The following is a 12,008-nucleotide window of genomic DNA, read 5'->3' on the forward strand; positions in this document are numbered from 1 at the left end:
AAAGGCATCACCCACAAGGAAAACTGCGCGTCCTGCCATGTTTGCCAGCTGCACTACACAAAGTAATGGAACAAATAATTGCTGCCCTTTCCTGTGACGTATACCCTGAGCACCTGATTGGCCAAAGGCCATATTCCCATTTCCATTGGCCACCATGGTGAGAAGCGCAAAATGTGGCACGTGCCTTTCCCCAATGACCGCGAGGGCTGCGCCCCGGTGAAGCAGGAGGACTCCTTCTCCCTATTGGTGCTCTTTCCTGTGACGTACACCCTAAGCACCTCATTGGCCAAAGGCCATAGTCCCATTTCCATTGGCCAACATGGTGAGAAGCGCAGAACGTGGCACGTGCCTATCTCCAAGTACCACGAGGGCCGCAACCCAGTAAGGCAGGAGGACTCTACTTCCTATTGGCACGCTTTCCTGTGATGCACACCCTGAGCACCGCCTGATAGGACAATCGCTACAGTCCCATTTCCACAGGCCAGCATGGTGAGAAGTGCCGAATGTGGCACATGCGGGTCCCCAAGTACGTCGAGGGCCGGGCTTGAGTGAAGCAGGAGTCCCTCTTCGTATTGCCGCACACCCTAAGCATCTGATTAGAAAATCCCCACAGTTCCATTTCCGTGGCTGCTAACTTGCAACCAGGGTAGGGGGAGTTTGTGGTAAGGGGCGGCTCTTAAAAGAGCCTTTTTGTTTTTTAGATGGTACTACAGAAAAACATTTTTTTCGTTTTTTATTTGCTTTTGTGTTTTCTTGTGCTCAAATTAGTACAGTAAACTCTTCACCGCATCCTTTAGACGAGCAAACAAAACTGCATTGCCAATGGGAGACAACAAAATGCCATTTTCTTGGAAAAACTCTGCATTTCCACAACTAATTCGGTCATTGTTGCAGAAGAACATTCCACGAGCGAACAAACAAGTATACATGCTTCTGTTGATGAGACACCTTCCTGCATCTGGCTCGGAACAACATCCATGAGCAGTGGCCAATACTCTTTGTGGAATTATGGATGAGAAAAGCACCTTGGCAGTGGGAAAAAGTGTCCTCACGACATCCAGCAATCTCCTCAGTCTACAGAACAAATCTAAGCAAGCCAGGTAACCCATATGCATGCCACTGTAGTGGATGACGATAACATCTTCTGCTGCAAAAGTGACGAGGTCTTTGCAAAGTGCATGCCTATTGGCAAAATTGCACTCATACACAGTGTTCCACAATGCGTCCACTCATTCCAAACCAAAATTGCTGTCAAAGTGTCTTTGCAGGGCATAGTTGTGCAGATCTATGACAAAGGGATCACCTACAGTCAACACAATGCGTTCTGCCATGTCAGCCACCCTCAGTACGCAGAGTATAATGTACAACAGTTTCACCTCCCCTTTCTGTTAACCACACCACACTACCTGATTGGCTAATCCTGACACCCTTTTAAAGCTGGAGCAGTGCTTCTTCCCTTTGCACTATCTTCTCTGCAGCTCTACCTCATTGGGTTACACGTAAATAGGCACACACGCATCCACCAATTGCATCAAAGCCGCCATCATCCAACACTTGAAATGTACCGTTACACATTTACAGTACAAATGTCGTGCCATTCCAAAGCACATCCACTACAAAGTTCCATGAAAGTATGCACAATTTCTCCATCCGTATACATCCACATAGCCACCCAGGATGTGGCACGTGTAATCCGGAAAGTACTGCGCAATCCACTACCTTTTTGTGATAGTGAGGTGGAGGGGTTGGGGAGGGGTGGGCTGGCGCGGTAAACAATATCAAACTGGGTAGGGGATTCGGTCTTCCATCATAGATGTATAAAGTTTTTTTTTTGTTTTTCTTTTTTTTTACGTGCGTGCAAGCAACTTTTTTTGTTTTTTCTCTTTATATGCGTTTCTGTTTGCTTCTCTTCACATTTTTACCACATTCTGATCAATGCTTCTTGCACAGTGTCAAAGAAAACGGCATTGCCAATGGCGCTCAAATAAATGCCATTTCTAAGGAATCACTGCATATTTTGCGACCTCATGATCTCATAGTGGGTGGAGAACATGCCAGCAGTCTGCATACATTCACGCATAATTCTGTTTATAGCACACTTTCCGACCTCTCACTGGTGATAAATTACACCGTCATGTACCAATACTCCGCTTGGCGTTATGCATGAGAAAACGACCTTGGCAGTATAAAAAGTCTGCATCACTGCGGTCAGCAACCTCTTCAGGTAATGGATTAATCGTCCACACGACATGTAACCCAAATGTTGACTTCCAAAGTGCACCACGACAAAGTCAACGTTTGTGACGGATGCCACATATCTGCAAAGGCGAACTATCCAGCCGAAACTGCAGTCCCCCTGACAGGCCCAGAAACCTTCCACTCCTTCCAACCCGAAATTACCAGCAACGCCTCTTTGCACACAACACCTGTGCAGATGGCGCACAAAGGTATCACCGACGATAAGCACTGTGCATCTCTCCACCTCGACCACCCTCAAGACACTGTATTGGGACAAAATGGTACCGCCCCTTCCTATGAACCACACTCTAAACTGCTAATTGCCTATTTCCCACAATTACATTTCCCTTTCCACCCTGCTCATAATAGAAGGATGTGGCACATGCGCTTTCACATCTACATTGAGGGTCACGGCCCAGTAAAGCAGACACAATACTTCTTCCCTTTCCACGGTCTTTTTTGCAGCACTCCCCCATTGGGTGCTGTCAAATTTTCAAACACGCATCCAGCAATCACATACAAAACCTCTCTATTGCACACTGTCATTTCTGTACACCACTCGATATTTACCATTAACACTCTCATTTTAGTACACATTCCGTTTGATTGCAAAGCCCCTTCGCCAAAAACTTCTGCTAAAGAATGCACATGTGCAGCATCCACAAAGATCCTAAAACGCACCCAGCTCACCTTTGGCCATGCACACAACAATGCAGCCCTTTCCACACCCACCACAACACTATACATCCAAGAAAGCGACCATGTGAGCACCTAACAATATGCACAAACGTAACATACACAGCAGCACTTCTAGCCAACTCTCCCACACCATAAAACACCCATTCAAGAAAATGTGTCACACTTAGCAGAATCCACAAACATACCACAGCCTGCACCACCCCTATGCACTGCCATTCACAAAGTATTGTATCACTGGCAACCTTTGCACACCAGCTTCACAACATTGTTCAATAAATTTGCACACAGCAGAGTAACCAACCCACAAATAAACTGCACTTCAAACATACCCTCTTCCATACTCACATTACGTACACACTGCACCCTGTGGCCACACAACACAACTTCTCACTGCACCATCTCCTGCCGCACACCAACTTCTGTAGCATGTTGCAACTATCACCACAACCATGGAACGCACAATACACGCTTTGCAACTCACTTGTGGTGCTGTAGCACGTCGACAATGTGCTCCACTCCCATTCTCCAAAGATCACCACCCTGTGCCTGCTGCACTGTCAAACCTGCATTGCTCCAGTGGGTGTGCTCCTTGCACACATTCCCCGCACTGTAATGCAACCATGCATGTCAGCATGTCACCAACTACCACTATACACATATGCACCACTGGCACCAGCACTCCTAACCAACCTCCACACAGCAATGGATATGCACAGCGTTACATGCAACAGTTACAATGTCTCCGGCACCCCTACGCCCTTTCATTCACATACTATTGTCTTACCCACTTCCACTCAGAAAGTATTGTGTCACTGCCAACTTAAGCACAACATGTTTACAACGTTGCCCATACTGCAAGCATTGGTCACACTATCCAAGCACATAAAAGTTGCCCTTCAACCATACCCTCTACCATACTGACAGTATGCAAACACTGCACCCAGTGCCCATACTGCCTGACTTTTCACTGCAGCATCTCCAGCTGCAGCGCAGCACCATGGAGCTATGCAGCAACAAATTGAAACGGTTACCATAATGTACAAACAAAACACTCTCTCCTGCACTATTCGGGCGCCATCTTGAAAGGGGCCCCTAGGGGTCCCTTTTGTTCAATGGAAACAAGGCGAGTCACCACACACGATAGATACGCCAGACACGAGGTTGTATTCCCAAAGCTAGGGTTTATTGCAAAGCAAAAGTCTCAGTTGGCCAACTCGGTCTCAGTCCCGCGACGTGTATCTCTAGACCTCGAGGGACGCAAGAGAGTGAATTACATACATCAGTTACATATATACAAATGCATATCAAACAATCAGCTATGACATGTTTAACACCCACCTTTATTGTGTTTCTTTGAACTCGGTGTGATGATGGACACTTTCGACAACTATGACACCTTCAAATATCTATTCTAGTAACACTTTGCAATTTGTGAGTGCGGAGGTATCTTTCAGTTGTTGAACAGAACACAGCGCTTCTGTTCTTGGAAGCGAGCTACATACGGGGGAAGAGTTGCATTCCAGATCTTGCTATCTATGAGGTGCTATTCGTGTCCTGGGAGCCGACACACTCTAACGGGGCTCAGCAAGGGGGGCCGTAAGAACAGCATAATTCAAGCCTTTAGCTGCTTTATTCTAACATATTCTACCATATAATGAGACTGGCTGGCAGCTGCAAAATTATTAAATTCCCTGCAGCTCTGCTTCAAGGCTACATTCGGGAGGGAGCCGGGCATTCTTCCTGGCGCTGCCTACGTTGTGTTTCAACAAACTTTTGTTATCCTCGCAGCCCTGCAGCCTTGTCCTTTCACGTGCAGACAACAATGTTTTACAGTCGAGCAGTGCAAGAAGAAAATGTACTGCGAAGCAATAAGAACAGAAAGCAATGAGCAATGGTTAGAAAACAAAATGGCGATTCTTGTTACAGAAAAATGGCCGTTCATTGGCAAACTCAGAAACCTATATTCTGTCATATCGTGCATGAGACGGTTGGTCCACGGCCATCAGAATACGTTTGCGGTCACATATGAGAGGTATCCATTTTTCTAGACTGACACCCCTGTGCACTTTCAATCACATACTATGGGCGCACCGACTTCCATTCACAAAGTATTGTGCCACTGCCAACCTACCCACATTCTGTTTGCAACACTGGCTTATGACGGCTGAAATGTGCTCCACAACCATATCTTTCATGTCACCACCCTCTAACTGATGCACAGTCAAAAATGCATTACTGCCGTGGGTGTCCTCAAGGCCTAGGCTCTTGAGTGCATGGCCTATGGCCTACGGCCTTCGGCCATGGACCCAATAGTCTAGGCCTTGAACACTCCCACAGCAACGTAATGCCACCATGCATGTCACCATCTACGACAATCCACATACAAACCACTGCCACCAGCACTCCTACCCAACCTGCACACCGCCATGGAGCTATGCAGCAACAAATTGCAACAGTTACCATAATGTACTGAACACACCCACAGCAACGTAATACCACCATGCATGTCACCATGTCACCAACTACGCCAATCCACATACACACCACTGACACCAGCGCTCCTACCCTACCAGTGCACCGCCATGGAGCTATGCAGCAACAAATTGCAACAGTTACCATAATGTACAAACAAAACACTCTCTCCTGCACCTCTGTGCACTTTCATTCACCTACTATGGGTGTACCCACTTCCATTCACAAAGTACTCTGTCACTGCTAAGCTACCCACATTCTGTTCACAACACTAGCCCTACTGCAACCAATCTGCACACACCACACTATGCAAGCACCACCCTCTACCAGATGCAGAGTCAGATATGCGTTCCTGCGGTGGGTATGTTGAAGGGGTTATAAGAAGGGGGATACTGCATCTCACCTGTCAGTGTCCCACTTCCACTCCCAGAGGAACCCCCATCCAGGTGATCCTCCCTCACTAGTCCAACCCCAGGAACTGGATTCAATAGCGAGGGCCGTTTCCTGGCCACCTGGATGACAGACCCCCGGGGACTAGTCAGGGAGACACCTTCAGGTTTCTCACAAAATATATGTGGTGTGTTGGTCATTTGATGTCCGCAGATCTTCAGTGGCATGTCGCTACACCTTTGAGATCCAACTCTCAGAAGCTTTGCAGGGATAAAGTGCAAGCATAGTGATAGACAACAGTGACACCCAGTGGTTTCCAATAGGAATCACAAGGATATCTTGATGGTCATCACTACAGTTTATGTACTGCCATATGATTCATTTAAAATGGAGAAAAAATTCGATAATCAACTTTCCAGGATGCCCCCTAATTGCAGTATTTATATAGTTTTTAGCCAAGCGTTTGTATTACTCCATATGTATTGTTTTTTCTGAAAATAAATATTTGTAATCATTTCCGCAAATGTATTCAACTTTAACTAAGGTTTTTTCACTGATTTTCAAAGGATTTTGTGAGCCTAACAATTACCTCAATTTGTTTTCACCCATCACACATATACACTCACAACAAACATATACACTCACATGGGTTCTTCCACTTTCAATACAGCTCTGTTTTTACCTTACAAAACAAATGGCCGTACCTGTAATTGCCACCAAAACATACAGTGTACAATTTAAATAACTTCAGAACTCTACCTGTACACTCCATGTGCTCCCCTTGCTGGCGGTCTGCAAGGCATGATTGACAGCATGGGGAACCACATAGTACCTTTCTGTTTTGTAAAATAAATACAAGCATTAAACATATTGATTTAGGTCTGTACTCAACAGGCAGTCTTTACTTATCATGGGGTCTCAATATAAGTGTGCCGGTCCGAAAGAAATGCCAGAAAAATGCTGGTATTTCCACCTCCTGCATTTTTTCTGGACTGGTACACTTCAAGTTTGCTGGTGGGGGCCATCGATCTCCCGGCAGGTCTGACCTGCCAGGAGTTCAGGTCCCTATTGGCCAAAAAAGCCTGAGACACTAGCACCGCTACCAGTGATTCAGGAAAAAGGACTCCATGGGAATGGAAACTTACCGGCTAACTGCCGCCTGGAATAGCCTGGCAATACCGAGATATCGGGCGGCAGAGATGGGAAGGCAGGTTTGCTGGTATAGACAAACCTATAATGAGGGCCATGATATTGAGTTTATGGCCCTAACAAAAAGTGACTTCATTTTACAAGCTCCATGTTCAGTGCGTTCTTGCTTCCAAACAGAAATGGGTGCGTAAGCAGTGGCAGTGCCCGGACACATGAAATAGAGGAAAATATACCATACCTGTATTGATGCCGATGAGGAAGCGGCCAATCAGAAGCATCTCGAAGAACCCGGCGAACTTGCAGCAGCCCAAAGTCAGGGAGGCAGCCACCAAGAGCAAGTTGTTGGTCACCAGACACCTCTTCCTGTAACAACACAACGGAGGGCTCAGAAACAACACACTACGTTTACACCATGGTGGATGGCGGATTTACCGCCCCATTCCAAGGTGAGTGGGGCGGTAAATCCCCATTTCCCATTTACCCTTCCCCATTCCCATTTTTGCCCCATAGGGCATAATGGGAGTGGGGAAGGCGCTAATTACGGCACCGTAAATTACGGTGCCATAATTAGCACCAAGGCGGTTTAGCGCCATGGATTTTAACGCCTGCTAAAAGCAGCCGTTAAAATTGGAATCAGGCTTTAAGGGTTAACGACAGCGTTAACCCTTAACGCCTGAGTTGTAATGACAGACAATAACTTTCTTTTAAACTTCTTGCGTCCTGAACAGACATAAGCCCACTTAACTTATATTGCCCCAGATACAACTCTAGACGCTAAATTCAAATAGATCCTAATATCAGCGCTATTTCTGAAAAGTAATATTGAGTATTCCAACAGTAAGGTCATTCAAAATAACCTGTTTATTTCTATTCAAGGTTCCTTACATGTTAATATCTCAGACATATACTATGTGCTAGTGTGTTAGTAAGGTGACAGTAAAAACTCACAGAAGCTCACACCATATATGAACTAGTATCCTATCGCCATGATAGGCTTAAAATATGCACAAGCTAAAATCAAGCTGCCGACTACATGGCCATGAGTTTGGCCCTTGAGGGCTTCGTCAAGGCAATACACAATTCTTTGTGTTTCATTATTCTTTAGGAACGCATTTCCTTGCGTTGAAGAGATAGGTTCACTCAAGTCAAGGTTACTAATAAAATCTATATAGGGCCTCATTACGAGGTCAGAGGTAGCCATGCCGTTTTTAGCGGCATGGCTACCTCCAAACTTAGGTCCGGGTCCCGCAAAAGGTGACTTACCAGGCCATTCTGACCATGGAGGGCCCGTTAATTCCCTTTCCCGGGACCCTGACTCGGTACATCCCCATTCCCATTGAGCCCCTATAGGGCACAATGGGAATGGGGAGGAGCTAACAACGGGCCCGTTAATGACGGGCCCGTTGTTAGCATCCTGGACTGCTAGCGGGTCCCGCTCTGCATGTCTAGTCTGGCCAGGCATCCAGAGCGGGACCCACTGCAGACCTCGTAATGTGGTGGCCCGGAATGAACGGTGCCGGTACCTTACCGGCACTGTTCATTCCGCGGCCGCCTATGTTGTAATGAGGCCCTATGTCCTTAAAAAGCAACTGCGCATTTGGACCTTAATGCTCTTGAGTCATGTGATATGTTCTCCTAAACGCTCTGTTTCATTGTGTCCCAAACATTTTGTTGAATCTATATATTGGGACAGTCCCTGAGGAGGACCTGTAAGACCTGGGTTGGTGTTACGCGTGGTACATACATATTCTCAGTCCAGATACAACTCAACACTGAAGAGAAATCGCTTGTGCCCGCCATCCCGCTTGTTGGCCCTGCTGGCAGCACCAAAGGGCACTGTGGGCAAGGTAAACAGAGGGTCCGTGGTAGGTGGGATGTGTATTCAGAGCTTAGTCTGGGAAAAGGTCATGGCCGCCACAAGATGAAGTTTAGGGACACATTTTACATGTTTTTTTAACTTGCCTTTTTTCTTTTAATATTGGGGTTTTGTGTTTTGGGATTGGATTCCGGCTGGAAACAGCTTGGACATGACACCAGGTTTGCTGACATAAAGTGATTTGCCCAAGATCACTCAATGTGTTCAAGTGGGAAATTCTCAACATAGAATAGGAAATTCTGTGGCTTCAAAAATGACAATCAATAGCATAAAATATAATTTTGTGCTGCATTTTAGCAGCAATGTTTTTAAATGAGCTGTGGGTGTAATGTAGCACCAGGAAGCAGGAGAGCAAGCCAAGGGGCATCAGCAATTGGAAATGTAACCAATATCCTCAGGGTGATGTGCACATTTGGAAACAACATCTACTACTTTGTATGGTGAATATGAACGGTTACTATTATTATATATAGATCAACAACCCTAGTAGAGTAAACCAAGAGTGAGCATTTTTTGGAATAGCATACACTGAGGTCAGATTTGCTTCTAGGGGCATCTAATTGTGCTATATAAGGCAGAATGAGGTCAAATGGTTTTCCCAGAAACACACAGTTAAGTGGTGAAGCCGGGATTTGAGCAAGGCTTAAATTTAGGTTCTAGAAATGTATCTTCCCAGCAGAAGTTGGTACAAATAAGTGCTTATGTTTGGGTTCCAAGGTTGAACATAATGCTCCGTTTTATACACAGACTTTAAAAATGTGTATGCCACACGATAAACCAACCTGAGACTAGTGGGGCTCATGCGCATGTCACACGATAAACCAACCTGACACTAGTGGGGCTCATGCGCATGCCACACGATAAACCAACCTGAGACTAGTGGGGCTCATGCGCATGTCACACGATAAACCAACCTGACACTAGTGGGGCTCATGCGCATGTCACACGATAAACCAACCTGACACTAGTGGGGCTCATGCGCATGTCACACGATAAACCAACCTGACACTAGTGGGGCTCATGCGCATGTCACACGATAAACCAACCTGACACTAGTGGGGCTCATGCGCATGTCACACGATAAACCAACCTGACACTAGTGGGGCTCATGCGCATGTCACACGATAAACCAACCTGACACTAGTGGGGCTCATGCGCATGTCACACGATAAACCAACCTGACAGTAGTGGGGCTCATGCGCATGTCACACGATAAACCAACCTGACACTAGTGGGGCTCATGCGCATGTCACACGATAAACCAACCTGACATTAGTGGGGCTCATGCGCATGTCACACGATAAACCAACCTGACACTAGTGGGGCTCATGCGCATGTCACACGATAAACCAACCTGACACTAGTGGGGCTCATGCGCATGCCACACGATAAACCAACCTGACACTAGTGGGGCTCATGCGCATGCCACACGATAAACCAACCTGACACTAGTGGGGCTCATGCGCATGCCACACGATAAACCAACCTGACACTAGTGGGGCTCATGCGCATGTCACACGATAAACCAACCTGACACTAGTGGGGCTCATTACGAGTTTGAAAATGGAATTACTCTTACCGCCTGACACAGTGTTCGGCTGAATTAATGTCACATTACAGGTTCACAGGGGTGTGCACCAGCCATCGGCAGTAATGGTAATTCCGTCTGACGGACTTATTTATTTAATTTTTATAAATGCAGGAGGAACAATGCTCTTTAGATCCCAAACACATATACAATCAATAAGAAATCAGACTGGATGGGAGGCTGTGAGCTTCTTGCAATGGGGTGAGTTTTAGGGTCATTCTGACCAGGTTGTGTATGGGAGTAAATGGAGCAGTCACCGGGGACAATACATAAGTGGACATACATAGATTAAGGACAACCAAAATTGGATATTTTTAAGTACAGGTAGGCGCTACGGCCAGCTGTGGTCAGGAAGTGACCATGATGGGTGAAGTGCTAGAATGGAGGCAGGGGAAGTGAGGGACAGAGGCAGGTTAGAGGCGAGGGAAACATGTCAGCTAGCAGGCAGATGAGAGGTTGGTTAAGAGGGTATCTCAGAGGCAAGGGGGTAGGCCTTTAGTTTGGATTCGGACCAATCTGTGTGGACTGTTTCTCGGAAGAGAATTGCATGCAAGTGGAGCAAGAAGAGAGAAAGACGGAAGCGAGAGAAAGCACGGGCGGGCGAGGAGCCACAGGAGTAGTCGAGAAGGCAGAGCAGAGATTACGAGAAGGCTTATAGAGTTGGATAGAGGAGGCAAGATACAGTGGTGCCTTACCGTGGATAGATTTGTGAACCAAGAGAAGACATTTTAATCTGGCCCTGTTTTGCATCATCAGCCATCCAGACTGGTGACGGTATGAGGAAGTAGGTGTGAAGTGACTGGTTCAAACAGAGTCCTGGTAGCAAAGTTAATGATCTTATCAGAGGACAGAAAGCATAAGTTGGGGAGACCAAAGAGGATGCTTGCACAGTAGTCCTGTTTAAAGAAGACAAGAGTGGTTGGCAGATGCTTGGCGGTGTTGAAAGGAAGGAGGTGCCTGATTTTCCTAATGTTTAGGAGGTTGAGGTGAGCTGCTGTTCCGGTTTTGGAGATGAAAGTGGATAAGGTGTGAGAAGGGTCATAGATGATGCTGAGGTTTCTAGCAAACGAAGAGTAGGGGAGAGTGTCTAGTGGGAACTGGATAAGTAGACGGAGAGATGTGAGAGAGCTTTTGGCAGGGAAGAAGAGCACCTCTGTTTTTTGGTAGAGTTTAGCATCAGAGAGTGCAAAGCCAACCAATATTTAATGGCAGAGGAACAGTTGGAAATTTTGATAGAGAGATCAGAGGAGAGCTCAGGAAAAGAGAATAATATTTGGATGTTGTCTGCAAAGAGTTGGTACGAGAACCCAAAGGAGGTGATAAGTGCCCCAGGAGCAGAATTGTAGAGTATAAAGAGGAGAGGACCCAATAATGGGCCTTGTGGAACACCAACAGTTAGAGGAGGGAGTTGAGCGATGTTGTTGCTCCAGGAGACAGAATTGGCGAGGTGCCAGATATGATTCAATCCAGGCCCAGGGCTTGATTGCGAATCCCAAGAAGAAAGAGAGTGTTAAGGAGATCTGAGTGATCGACAGTGTCAAATACAGCAGACAATTCAAGGAGAATTAGGATAGAGGATAGGTTTGAGTGCTCAGC

General features: G+C 46.4%; 1 protein-coding gene across 4 annotated transcripts in view; it reads right to left on the reverse strand.

The window, feature by feature from the left end:
• LOC138492611 (solute carrier family 2, facilitated glucose transporter member 11-like) overlaps positions 1-12,008 on the reverse strand; it is a 419,436-nt gene that overhangs the window by 220,664 nt on the left and 186,764 nt on the right. For all 4 annotated transcript variants that reach the window (XR_011276228.1, XM_069619902.1, XM_069619903.1 and 1 more), the window contains one exon: positions 7,187-7,311. Coding sequence is in view for 3 of the 4 variants with exons in the window: in XM_069619902.1 (XP_069476003.1) it covers positions 7,187-7,311 (125 nt within the window). In the remaining variant the exon portion in view is untranslated. The remainder of the gene's footprint in view (positions 1-7,186; positions 7,312-12,008) is intronic.

The sequence above is a fragment of the Ambystoma mexicanum genome, chromosome 10 (genome assembly GCF_040938575.1).
Source record: "Ambystoma mexicanum isolate Mex_15411 chromosome 10, UKY_AmexF1_1, whole genome shotgun sequence".
Taxonomy (NCBI): Eukaryota; Metazoa; Chordata; class Amphibia; order Caudata; family Ambystomatidae; genus Ambystoma; species Ambystoma mexicanum.